The 14289-nt window shown below is 40.1% G+C and overlaps 1 protein-coding gene across 1 annotated transcript in view; it reads left to right on the top strand.

The window, feature by feature from the left end:
* The window catches only part of LOC122548600 (CUB and sushi domain-containing protein 1-like), a 2366391-nt gene that overhangs the window by 2048487 nt on the left and 303615 nt on the right, over window positions 1-14289 (top strand). The window contains exon 38 of the mRNA XM_043687435.1: window positions 1395-1499. Coding sequence (XP_043543370.1) covers window positions 1395-1499 — 105 coding nt within the window. The remainder of the gene's footprint in view (window positions 1-1394; window positions 1500-14289) is intronic.

Consider the following 14289-nt stretch of genomic DNA (forward strand, 5'->3'; position numbering starts at 1 on the left):
TTATAACTCAAAGCCTCCAATCCTGGTAACATCCTTGCAAATCTTTTCTGCACCCTCTCCAATTAATAATATCCTTCCTATAGCAGGGTGACGAGAACTGAATAGTACTCTAAAAGTAGCCTCACCAACATCCTGCATAACCTCAACTTGACATCCCAATCAATGCCCAACAGTTTTGTGGATGTCACCATCTTCTTTCTGACAAATAAGATCATAAACAATAGGAACAGTTGTAAGCCATTCGGCCCCTGGAGGCTGCTCCCCATTTAATAGGATCATGGTTGATCCGACGTTCCTCATATCCACTTTCCTGCTTTTACCCTGTAATTTTTATTTCTCCGACTGATCAAGAATCTATCTCAGCCTTAAATATCCACAAGGACTCTGTCCCCATAGTTCTCTGTGGCAAAGAGTTTCAAACAAAGAAGAAATTCTTCTTTATTTCAGTCTTAAATTTGTGCCCTTTCATTCTGAGACCATGTCCTGTGGTCCTAGACTCTTCCTTGAAGGGGAACATCCACTCAGGGTAAATGCTTAAAAATCCTATATGTTTCAATGAGACCATCTCTCATTTGTTCAAATTCCAGGAAGTAGAGTTCCAACCTATTTAAAGTTTGCTCGTGAGACAATCCCTCCATATTAGGAGGGATCATCCTAAGGAACCTCCTCTGAGTGCCTCGGATGAAGTTGTGTCTTGTTTTTAAGTGAGGAAACCAAAGCTGCCCATAGTACACCAGATGTGGTTTCACCAGCACCTTGCCCATTTGCAGTAAGGTGTCCCTTGTAGACTCTATAATTTTGGCCAGATCTGTAACTTTGCATTGCCTGTTTCTTCACAAATTGTAAAGGAAGTGATCATTTAAGGTGCTCAGAACAGATAAACCTTACATATGCAAACTGCTGATGAAATATGTATTTTATTGCTTGTCACAGTCTAGGTTAGGGGACGGTACAGTGATGAAGGGCACAGTGCGGGGTAAAAGGGGAAAGCAGAGACTTTAATCTCAAGTCAGTCCACCTCAACCTATGCATAGCAGAGTTCTTAAATACGGATACATTTCCCATTCATCTACCTTTGTTGTGAACCCAAAGTACCAGGATAGCCAGCATGATTCAACAAATTCAACAATAGTGAAAGTCATGTTGTAGTGAATGTCAAATAGAGGGCTGAGATGCAATGTTTTCTCTACCCATTCCTTAGCCTGGTAAAATATAATAGTCTCTGCAGTTCGTTTACTAATATAGATAACTTGGCTATTGAACAGAGATAAGGAAGGAATATGAGCAATCAAGTAACTCACAATAGTTGTGAATTAGGAATCCAGCTATGTTAACTGGAAGAGTCAAATTATTTTTGTGATATAGTTAGATTGAAAGAATGATTTTCATTTCAGGTACCACGGTCCCTGCATTGTTGAACAGCACCTCCAATCAGCTCTACCTGCATTTTCATTCTGACATCAGTGTGGCAGCAGCTGGCTATCACTTGGAGTATAAAAGTAAGCACACATAGCATTTGTGCTGACAGGTACCAGCAGTAGAACTGAGTTTGTAATAAATCCAGTCTTGAATTATGTGATTTATAAAGGCATTATCACACATTTTAAAACTGTTGCATTTTAATTATGTACATACTGTGGTGTAGTTTGAATTCTCATACCAATGTTAAATATTTCTTATGCCTTTGATTTTCTTTTCGTATTGTGAATGCCAGTGCACTTTTGCAAAACAGTTATTACAGGACATTGTAGCACAATGGGGTTAATTCTTACTCATACTTGCCAAGACCACAGTTTGAACCCATCTCTGGTTGCTGAAGACCTTTTCTGACTGTCAACACACAACATGATCTGACTTTTTTTTAAAAACACAGTTCCTAATAAGAATGAGTTCTCAGCAACATGCAGTCAAAGATTGCAGTTTTAAGCTTAAGAAGTGGTGAGCTCAAAGGAAATTCAAACTCACAGTTCTGAGATAAGGAGTAAGCAGCATTAACAATAGTGCTATTCTAACAGCTGACCTCAGATGTACATGTGGCCTGGGCACAATGCTGGGATGCAGACTGAAACTTCATAGACATGTCATTGCTGAGCCTCCAGCCAGAGGAGTAGATAGAGGGAATTTGCATGGGTCATGCCAGTGTGGGAGTTACAACAGATATATGCTCCATACACCCTCTGCAAATCCCAGAAGGCTGATAGAACTGGGGTTATGGGATGGATTGCAATATCAATAGTTTCATAGCTATCACAAGGAACACCCAGATAACTGGATATTGGAAAGATAACAGCATCCAGACCCAGACTGGGCTGCAGTGCAGTCCACCAGGCAGTGCAAACTGAATGATAATCAGGAATCTTCCACCATTTAAGAAAAAGTTGAAAACTGGTGACATGGAATCATTGCAACAATTGTTTTCAGGAAGAGTTCTCAGCAGCTCTAGACTCTATTTACATCTTCCAAATAGATGGTCTCCTCAATACTGGGCAAAGTATACCTTTTGGCAGCACTGGCATCCATAAACATGCTGCACAGAAAATCTGAAAAGCTAATCAAGATCTATCCAATTTTTGCAATCAACTGCATTGATCTGAGACATCTAAAAATGAACAATGTCCTTGAGTACAATATGCTTATTTGGTCTGATAGCTTCTTGCCATTGAGTTTTGCTGCTATTAAACCAGCTGACATTGAGTCAAGTTATTCATACCAACTTGTGTCCCATCTGTACAGAATTTAGTTTGGTTTCATTCGAATAAATCAGTTCCAATGACAGCAAGTAAGTATGTAATAACAACCAAAAAATGGTGCTGTTTTTATTCTTTGATTAAATGCTGCATGGAATTCATAATTTTGAAATAGCAATTATAGGTTTAAATCATAAATCAAATTGTGTTACGTTTATCCTCCAATTGGGACTATGTTTTATGCATCTGTCTTCATTGACTACTGAATATTTAAAATGTGTTATCCTTTTTATTGGAGGCGAGAGTAGTTTGTGCAATATTTTAAAAGCCACAAATATCTGACAGTGAGAGATGCACTTTCCCTTAAAGCTTACACATAATTTCATGTAATAAATGCCAAGTTATATTGAAGTTGCTATGTATGAATAATCTTCTTCATTCACGGAATATGTGTATCACTGGCACATGTGTAGCACTGGCAATAATTGCTATGTCAGCAACGATTGCCCTTTCCTAATTACACTTGAGAGGGTGGTAGTGAGTGCTTCCTTGAACCACAAGTCCATGTGTGTGTCTTGGAGAGGAACTTGCAGATGATGGTGTTCTCATGCAGCTGCTGTCCTTGTCCTTCTGGATGCTAGAGGTCACAGGTTCTGACATTGCTTTTGAAGGAGGCTTGGTGAGTTGCTGCAGTTCAATGGTGTTCCTATCACTCATTGATGTTAGAGGACTGGATTTTGGGGGGGAGCAGTGACCAAGTGGTCTGCTTTGGAGTTCAATGGTGCTGAGCTTCTTGGAGCTGTACTTAACAGACAAGTGGTTCATGGTGGACAGGTATCGGTGAGACAGGAGGTGAGTTATTCACCATAGCATTCCTAGCCTCTGACCTCCTCTTATAGCCACCGAGTCTGTTTGGCTGGTTCAGCTTAGTGTGTGACCAACGGTAATCGCCTTTGGATGCTACAGTGGGTGTTTCAGAGATGGTAATGCCATTGAATGTCGAGGATAGATGGCTTGATTCTCTCTTGTACATTTTCATTGCCTAACATTTGTGTGATGTGAATAGCACTTGTCACTTATCAGCCCAAACCTGGAAATAGTCCAGGTCTTGCTACAGATGGGTGCAGGTTGCTTTAGTATCTAAGGAGTCGCAAATAGTGTTGAAAGTTGTACAATTATCAGTGGCATCCACTGTTCTGACCTTAAGCTGGAGGGATAATCATTGATGAAATGGTAGACATTGATTAGCCCATGGACACTACTGTGAGGAACTCCAATGTTCTGGGGCTGAAATGATTAAACTCAAACAGCCACAGCTTTCTTCCTTTGAGCTAGGTATGACTCCAACGAGCAGAGAGTTTTCCTCTTGATTCCTATCAATACTAGATTTTCAAAGACTTCATAGATGTCATGCTCAATCCAGGAGTGTTCCATACTTTTGACCCATAACAATGAAGGGATGGTGATATAGTCATGATGGCAATTTTCAAGTGATAGCACCAGGCATCTGCTGCTCTTGTCCTTTTAAATGGTAGACTTTGTGGGTGTGGAAGATGTTGTTGAAGGATCCTGAGTGAGCTACTGGATTGCATCTTGTAGATGATATATACCATTGCCACTTTGCATCAGTGGTTGGGGGAATAGAAGTTGAAGTTTATGGATAAGGTATTTTTCAAGCTGCCTGCCTTGTCCTGATGTCATTGAGCTCTTGAGTATTGTTGGAACTGCATTATCCAGGTAATTCCATCATACTCCTAATTTGTTCTTTGTAGATGTATCAAGAACTAAGCTGTGTATGTTTTGTACCAAAGTTATTTGCCTCTCAAAATGACCCCTCTTCCATTCCAGAAGGAAAGTACAAGTCAACAGGATTTATAGAGTGAGGAGAATTGTTCGCTACAGATTTCCCAGCCTCTGAGCTGAGAATGTTCACAGTTGATTACATCATATTGCTTGTATTTGTCACTCCTACACAAGGGAGTAGTCCATTGTCACATACAGCAAAAACATTAAGTGGCTTTCAGGCTTTGTTAATGACAATAAGTGCCTGGCAATGATCATCGCCAATTAGAGATAATCTAACCATCTCCCCTTCATATTAAATTACTATCACAGAATCCCCATTACCCTTGGGTTTACAATTGACTCAAAACGTAATTGCAAATACCATATAGATACAGTAGCAGCAAGTCTAGGTCTGAGGCTGGTAATTCTAGAGCCAGTTACTCATGTCTTGACTACCCAAAGCCTGTTCACCGTCAACAAGGCATAATTGAGAGGCGTAATGGAATATCCCCAACTTTCCGAGAATAAAATGAATTTAATGCTCAAGAATCTCAGTGCCATGCAAGGTGAAACAGCCCACTTGACTGGCATTCCATCCACCGTCTTCAGCCTTTACTGTCTGTAATACCTGTGCACCTTGGCAGCTGTATGTACCATGGACAAAATGGTCTTCAGGAACTCACTCAGGTTGCTTGAACCAACCTTCCAAACCCGTGACTTCTATCACCTTGGAAATAAATGAGCAGCAGACACGTGAATTTCTCCTCTGGCTGTCCCACCATTCCGATTTGAAAATATATTACTGTTTCTTCATTGTTTTGGGGTTAAAATCCTGGAGCATTCTCTCTATCAACAGAGTGGGTATACATATATGACAAAGACTGCAGCAGTTCAAGAAGGAAGGTTTACCACCACCCTCTAAAGGGCATTTAGCGATTGTCGGTAATTGTTGGCCCATATCCCCAGAACAAATATAATAAATAAATGAAACAAGTGATAGATGACAAATCACATCATGGTCTGTCCAATGACTGCAACTGCACAAGAAATGTAATCAGGCTCGGCTTAAGAAAAGCAAAGCTTTCACCGCTTGGCTTGTGGAAGGGAAAGGGAGTCAATTTGAGAGGATAAGTAATGTCAGTGCCAAGAATAAATGACTTCGCACTTGAAACCCATGTATTTCGCAGCATGTTAAATCTGGCTGCCACCTCCTTTTAAGCAACATCTATCTTTGGGTTGAGTGAATATCCTTATCAGGCAATCTTTACTGAATACGCATCATCTGATTGAGCCCCAGTTCTCAGAAGGGGAAGTTTCTTTCAAATTGAGTAGACGTTGAGCATGGAACAAATTGAAGGCCCAGTGGTATTAGTGTGTATGGGTGCAGGCAGTGGCGATCCTACCCCTCTGTGCAAAGTTCAGTCCGATGTGAGCTGCACCCATTTTCCTTTAAATATGTTTAGTTAAGTTACAGAGTAACCCTTGGGCATCCATCTTTAGACATAATATTGGCTCAGAGTTAATGCTGTTAAAATGCGTTTCATACATTAACCTCAGTGCAGTTTGATCCTAAGAGCCATTCTCAGCTCTCGCATTTTGTCAGACCCATAAAAGTATATGTATATGAATAGTGAGTTAAATCAAACAAGTTCATGTTACCTCTGGGTGAAAAGTACTTTTCCTCAAATACCCTTTAAATACCTTTCATCTAAAAATTATGAACCCTCGTTGGGTTGATCATTAGCTAAGTGAAATGGTCCTACCCCTCCTCCCTGTTCATGCCCCTCAATCTGATACACCTCAGTCTGGGTCCTGTCAACCTTCTCTGGTCTAAAGAAAACAGGGAGAAAGTGAGGACTACAGATGCTGGAGATCAGAGTCAAAAAGTGTGGCACTGGAAAAGCACAGTGGATCAGGCAGCATCCGAGGAGCAGGAGAATCGACGTTTTGGGCATAAGCCCTGATCGAACTGAAGAAAACAACCTGAGCTTATTCAGCCTTTCTTCATAACTAACTGCTCCACCCCAGCCAGCATCCCAGTGATGCTATAGAGTCATAGAGCTGTACAGCACGGAAACAGACCCTTTGGTCCAACCCATCCATGCCGACCAGATATCCCAACCCAATCTAGTCCCACCTGCCAGCACCCGGCCCATATCCCTCCAAACCTTTCCTATTCATATACCCATCCAGATTCCTCTTAAATGTTGCAATTGTACCAGCCTCCACCACATCCTCTGGCAGCTCATTCCATACATGTACCACCCTCTGTGTGAAAAAGTTGCCCCATTGGTCTCTTTTATATCTTTCCCGTCTCACCCTAGACCTGGGCCCTACAGTTCTGGACTCCCGACCCCAGGGAAAACACTTTGCCTAATTACCCTATCCATGCCCCTCATAATTTTGTTAACCTGTATAAGGTCACCCTTCAGCTTCCAACGCTCCAGGGAAAGCAGCCCCTGCCTATTCAGCCTCTCTCTCTAGCTCAAATCCTTCAACCCTGGCAACATCCTTGTAAATCTTTTCTGAACCCTTTCAAGTTTCACAACATCTTTCCGATAGGAAGGAGACCAGAATTGCATGCAATATTCCAACAGTGGCCTAACCAATTGTCCTCAGCATGAGCCGCAACATGACCTCCCAACTCCTGTACTCAATACTCTGACAAATAAAGGAAAGCATACCAAATGCCTTCTTCACTATCCTATCTACCTGCAACTCCACTTTCCAGAAGCTATGAACCTACACTCCAAGATCTCTTTGGTCAGCAACACTCCCTAGGACTTTACCATTAAGTGTGTAAGTCCTGCTAAGATTTGCCTGAACTGCTGTGCTCTTCCAGCACCACTGATCCAGAATGCTGCCACTAATCCTCTTTCCTATGCTTATCTAAGGGGCTTCCTAGTCTGGGTTAAGGATGAACTGTGAAGCATGTGTCAGCAGTAGAGCTTGTTGTACTTGAGAAAGAGGTGCAGTTTACTACATTTCAGTAACTGTATTCGCACCACATTAACTATTAGGCACATTAATTATTACGAGCAAAAGGTAAGCAAGACACAAGCCTGGACCAGCTATAGCTTCTGTTGACCTGGATTGTCGAAGACTCTCAACATTGTCCAATCTGCATCTATGGCTATGTTAAACATCAACTTCACCTGAGCTGAAATTAACCCTATCAAATCCATAATCTTTCAAAAACTAAAATACCATTTACATTCATGAGATCATCATCCCATTTAGCAGGCTTCAAGAACACAAAGTTTAAGATTTTATGAAACTTTGTATGCCCTAAACTGTAGGTTTAATCAGAACTCTTAAGAGGAAGGTTTAGCCAATATCCATGGGTTCCAAAACTAAATGAAATCTTTTTTTGGGCTTCAGAGTAACTGACCAGATTGAAAGGAGAACCATGCATTTATCTGAGAACGTATGATAACATACATTATCTAGAATTCTGTGGGAAGCTAGAGAAGTGATTGCTGGGCCTCTTGCTGAGATATTGGTATCATGATAGTCACAGGCGAAGTGACAGAAGACTCGAGGTTGGCTAACATGGTGCCACTGTTTAAGAAGGACAGTAAAGACAAGCAAGAGAACTATAGACCAGTGAGCCTGACCTCGGTGGTGGGCAAGTTGTTGGAGAGAATCCTGAGGGACAGGATAGTCAACATGGTTTTGTGCATGGGAAATCATGTCTCACAAACTTGATTTAGTTTTTTGAGGAAGTAACAAAGAGGATTGATGAGGGCAGAGCAGTAGATGTGATCTATATGGACTTCAGTAATGCGTTCGACAGGTTCCCATTGGAGACTGATTAGCAAGGTTAGATCTCAGGGAATAACGGGAGAACTAGCCATTTGGATACAGAACTGGCTGAAAGGTAGAAGATAGAGGGTGATGGTGGAGGGTTGTTTTTCAGACTGGAGGGCTGAAACCAGTGGGATGCCACAAGGATCGATCTGGGTCCTCTACTTCTTGTCATTTATATAAATGATTTGGATGCGAGCATAAGAGGTACAATTAGTAAGTTTGCAGATGACACCAAAATTGGAGGTGTAGAGGACAGCATAGAGGGTTACCTCAGATTACAACAGGATCTTGACCAGATGGGCCAATGGGCTGAGAAGTGGCAGATGGAGTTTAACTCAGATAAATTCCATCTGCCATTTGCAGTGAAAGCACAATGATGTCTTTATTGCAACAATGCTTCTTCAGATCCATTCCATGCTCTTCCATCCTTCCAATGCTTCCATGCCATATCATTCTTATTGCATCCCCTACTCCACTCTTCCTGTCATTTTTCCATCCCCCATTTTATCCATCTCACTCTGATGCCTGATACCTATACCATCCGAACCCTGCTAAATATCCTGGACTGTTCTCCCCTTTATCCCATACCTTTCCCCAATATAACGTCCCTCATGTTCTGTCTTTCCTCCACCCCTTTACCATACAATTCCACCAATTTCCCCCAGCCAGGGTTACTCCGTTATTGGTGTTTCCTTTCCCTCCACAGTTATAGTTTCCATCAACAAGACCTACCCGACCCTGCTGTTGCCTCTTGCAACTACTGGCAGCCAAGTATATTTTAAATACTGCAGTGAATACCAAATCAGAACATGATGTGGAGGTACCGGTGAACACACTTGCACATTCTCTCTCCCCCTGACATGGGTGCACACACACATATTAGGGTCAATTTGCATTTATAGATACACTCTATTTTGCTCAAAAAGCACACAATCTGCAGGTAGTCAATGCAGGCAGTCAATTCATGTAATATTTTATAAATTCCTACTTTGGAACTAGAACCAGTCTGACTCAAGATTGGGATACAGACAGACTCTAATCTCACACCTTTAATACATTGACTGAGCTGAGATGTCTTTTTTTATTATAAAACCTTATGTTATCTCATGAACGTGACTTCAAAGAAGTTCTGGGATTTATATATTAATGAACTGAAACCTGTAACCCATTCTAAAAGATGAAAAACTTAATAGCAACCTAGGTTTGTTCAATATATCATTTCAGTTGAATGACACTATGATTTTTTGCTATAAATTCTGTGTCTTATGATCCTGCTCCACAGCTACCTGATGAAGGAGCAGCGTTCCAAAAGGTAGTACTTCCAAATAAGCTTGGTGGACTATAACCTGGTGTTGTGATTTTTAACCACATCAGAACAGTTACACCTTAAAACAGCAACCACTAAATACAGCTCATTGAAAAATAAGGTTCATTTTTTTGAGAACAATGTTTTAAGAGCACATGAGTCAAGACAGCTTCAAGTCCTGTACCTCATACTTTCTTGTGTCTCATCGTGTGTTCGTCAGAAGAGTTTGAAGCATCTCCCAGTAGCAGTGGAGAGATGAAGAGGGAGGAAAGCCAGCAGGATGAGGGGAAAATCAGATCAGAGAAGATGGTTCCTTGTGCCTGGCTGCATGGCCTTTATTAATGGCTGAAGAGTCAAAATTGAGGTTTTGGCCAGTCTTTCTGCTGCAGTCTGTTCACCCAAGTAAATAAAAAAAAAGACAATTAAGTTGCTTGGAACTAACAAGAATCCAACAACAGAACATACTATGTGATGTCTTTGGCTGCTCTGTGACTCCTAAATTAATACAATATGTGCCTCATGCATGTCAGTTTTCTGTCTCTCATGTATTTTTGTCTGTGTCATGCTCCACCCACAAAATCAACCCACTCATTAATTAGAGAAGTGTAGTTGGAAAAATACTGATTATTGTTATTGGCTATGTGCTGTGACTTTCAGCTCACCGATTTATTAAAGTGAACATCGCCAAGTTATGATGTGGAGCAGCTGGTGTTGACCTGGGGTGGACAAAGTTAAAAATCACACAACACCAGGTTACAGTCCAACAGGTTTATTTGCAAGTACAAGCTTTCAGATCACTGCTCGCTAGCTACCTAATGAAGGACCAGTGCTCCGAAAGCTTGTACTTCCAAATAAACCTGTTGGACTATAACCTGGTGTGTGTGATTTTTAACTCCATTACCAAGTTAGTCAATTCACTAAAGCCAAGTGGAAACCAGTGTTGTAAATCTGCGGATTTCTTTACCAAGCAGTTGAGACTGAGTCATTAAGTATATTCAAAGTTGAGATAGACAGGTCTTTAATCAGTAAGGGAATCAAGGGTTGTGAGGAAAAGGCAAGAAAATGGAATTGAGGATTATCAGATCAGCCATGATCTCATAGAATGGTGGAGCAGACTCGATGGCTTACTGTTACCCCATGTTTTATTGTTTTGGAGAAAATATCAAAACCCTGGATAATACTCCAAAAAAAATGAAAATTAATTATTATCGACTGCAACTTACAGATAACACATTTTGACTGATGACCTTATTTGTATTTTTTTCTTCTTAAATATATTTATAAATGTGTAATTTAAGGTGTGGTTGTCTTGGTTATGTATTCTGATCTGAATATTGATCAGGTATTGTAAAATGTAAAACACATTTATGGAACAAGTAAAATCCAGCACAACAATCATTTGTTCCCTCATGTGGCAATGAATTATAATTTAGTATAAACGTGGAGAGGTAAATTAATTTGCTTGTCACTATGTGTAATTACTGTTTGTATACAAAACATCCCAATTATGGAGCTCTCATGACAATGGAGGCAACAAAAAAAGGGGAATATTACTGTTGGAATACATAACTAAAATAACTTGTCAGAAGTTTGAGTTGTGCTTTCCAGATACATTTTCAAACAAGACGCCAATAAAATCTTAGTTTAAATCCAATCTATTTAACTGAGAATATTATATTTAGAGCACATCTTCTTGCTGTTTTGAAGCCTGCAGGTTGGCAGGAAAGCCAGAAATTCCTGATGGGAGGAAAGGAATGATTATATGTCGAGATGCTCCTTGCAGAACTTACATAATGAGACTGATGTTGCAGATATGTTGCCCATTATGGGAACCACCTTGATTTTCATTTGAATCAGTGGAAATAAAAGCAAAGTAATTTCTGTAAGAAGTAGTTCATCAGCAAAGCTAGTTTTAGATACTTGTGATAAGATGAAAATCAACTCACTTCAGCTTTTAATATTAGAAGTAAATTTATAAATGTGCTCTTTTCATTATCACGGGGTAAGAAGAGCTCTGCAGGAATGATGGAAATGTATTCAAAAAGAACATGCTGATAACACCATCAAGCAGAGCAACCAGATTAGTTTTGCCTCCCAATCAACCAGAGACAAATGTCTCAATTGTGCTTCTTCTTCGCTTCTCATCTCCAGTATTTCTTTTGCTGCTTATTGATTTGCATCTGTCTCTGCCTCTGTCTCTCTCTATCTCTCTCTCTCTTCCTCTCTCTCTCTCTCACTCTCGCTCTCTCGCTCTCTCTCTCTCTTGCTCTCTCTGTCTGAGGTCTTTCTCTTAATGCCAATTCGCTTAACTTCAGTGATTTTTTTTTTAGTATAGCTAGGTAGCTAACATGAGCCTTCTGTGTGGTCTTATCTATGCTCTACGCAACAGTACAGAAAGCACAGTGGCTAATTTGCAAGCAGTAAAGTCACTCAAGCGACAATCTGATAATGACCACGTAGTCTGGTATGTTGGTTTTGGTTGTGGATGACTGTTTTGGCCCATAGGTGTGCTGTACTAAGGGTACACAGTAATTACTGAGATACAAAATGATGAAACAGTTCAAGTAGCACCATAAATAGTTTTCTCTTGTACCGTATTTAACCATACAATACTCATGCATTAATATGTGTATTATTTTTAGCATAAATATCTATTTGTCTAAAATTTCCAGTGTTACATATAATTTACGCCATTGTGAAAATTACCAAAGATTATGTTTAGCAATTTTCATTATCTTTGTCATTCTGTTTTCCAATTTAACTTGATGTAATCCACTATCATTTTAAATATTATTAAAACATTGATCTGATCATCTTATGAAAGGCAGTAATGCCAGGCTTCTTCAAACAGGAATGTGGAAAAGGTATGGGTTTGGAAGGATATGGACCGGGTGCTGGCAGGTGGGACTACATTGGAGTGGGATATCTGGTCGGCATGGAGAATTTGGACCAAAGGGTCTGTTTCCATGCAGTACATTTCTATGACTCTATATGAAGAGTCGGAGGTAATTCTAGAAGTGAGGTATGCCTTATTTCAGTTTACCGTAATACACATCAGTTTCCTTATTTATGTGAATAATCATGTCCATTTATGAGAGATTGTATTAAGTAGTTTGGAAAGAAAGAATTGTAACCAAAAAGCCATCTGTCACTTCATCATTCTCTCATAACTAACATTAAGGAACCTCACCAAATTGTGCTACAAACACAAGATATATAACGACAGCCACATTGGTATCATTCATCAATTCTTTTACACACTCAAAAACTGCAATAAATTTGTTCGGCATGACCTACCTTTTATAAACCTGCACTGGTGTGGATTTATTGCTGTTCCTGTCATGAGATGTGCTTGAATTGCTTCCATTATGATGCAGTTTTTTTTTCTATATCAATAGCAATCTAACGGGGTCCGTAAAATCCAAAACCATGCTTGTGAAGTTTTGCAAAGATTGAAATTATATTTGCTGTCTTATAGCCTCCTGCTGCCACCTTGTAATGGGTTAGCACTACATAATTATTCAAACTTCAAATCCCACTTCTAACACAAAGTATCAAAAAACTTTATGATAAATTCTCTTTTGGATGATCATTATAAACTTGCCAATATTTTCTTTGTTGTTAAATTGACCTTCCAATATTTCTTCATCAGTTACAATTGTTGTTGTGTGCACTATATTCAAGGAGATTCTGATATCAATATTTTCTATAATGGCAAACGTAAAAGATATCATTACACACCTCCATCATCCTACCTCTCATTATTTAAACAAAAAAACAGAAATTTGCCTGACCATTGCACATAAATTCATAGGCATCCAACTATTGGCCTTCTGACTTTATTTCCATAAATTGAGCTAACATCAAGTGTAAGCATCAGTGAATTCAGTGAAGCACTACTGAAGGTCAGGCAACTGTAGTGCTAGCTGTATTTGAGGAATGAAGGTGTCAGAGGCTGAGACAGGTTTGTCTAGCTAAGCTGAGGGCTGGCCATGGAATTTTTGACAGCAGGTCATGAGTGGGCATTGACAGGTGGATACTAAAGATGATCAGCATCCAGTGAGCCTGGGCAGGTGTGATAATGAAGCAAACACTGGGTTCATGTGTGGGACAGTTGGTTCATTGAGGGGAGATAAAGAAGAAGGAATTAGAGGCCAAATCAGATGAATTTGGCTTATGATTGTTGGACAAGTTAGGATTTTCAGTAACCTTTTTATTTTACGTAGACGTGAGAGAAACATGCCCATTCCTTCCAGCTCAACATAAAGGAAAGTATGGGATTTTTCAGTTTGCATTGTACAAGGGGCCTAAGAGTGAGGCATTGAGACATTTGAATGTTGTGAATGGTTCCACAATAAATATGCAATTGTTACTTAAGTAGATACCTTACAGCTTTGGATGTTTTTGATGCGTGGTTTTTGTCATTGATCCAGCTTATTCAGTATGAGGGCACCCGGCTTTGAATCTGACATATGTGAGGAGAGAGAGAGAGACAGAGACAGGTGCTCTCCTTCCAATTTTTGAGTTGTTGAATTGTTAGCACCAGACCGCCAGGGGTTCCGACACATTATTAACACTTCTGCCGTCACCCCTTTCTGTCCCTTCCAGAACAATGACAGGGTTCTCCTTGTCCTCACTTTCACCTCACCAGTCTCACTATTCGATGGTTCATCCTTTGCCATTTCCACCACCTCTAACAGA

This window comes from Chiloscyllium plagiosum, chromosome 3 (assembly GCF_004010195.1).
Source record: "Chiloscyllium plagiosum isolate BGI_BamShark_2017 chromosome 3, ASM401019v2, whole genome shotgun sequence".
In the NCBI taxonomy this organism is placed as follows: Eukaryota; Metazoa; Chordata; class Chondrichthyes; order Orectolobiformes; family Hemiscylliidae; genus Chiloscyllium; species Chiloscyllium plagiosum.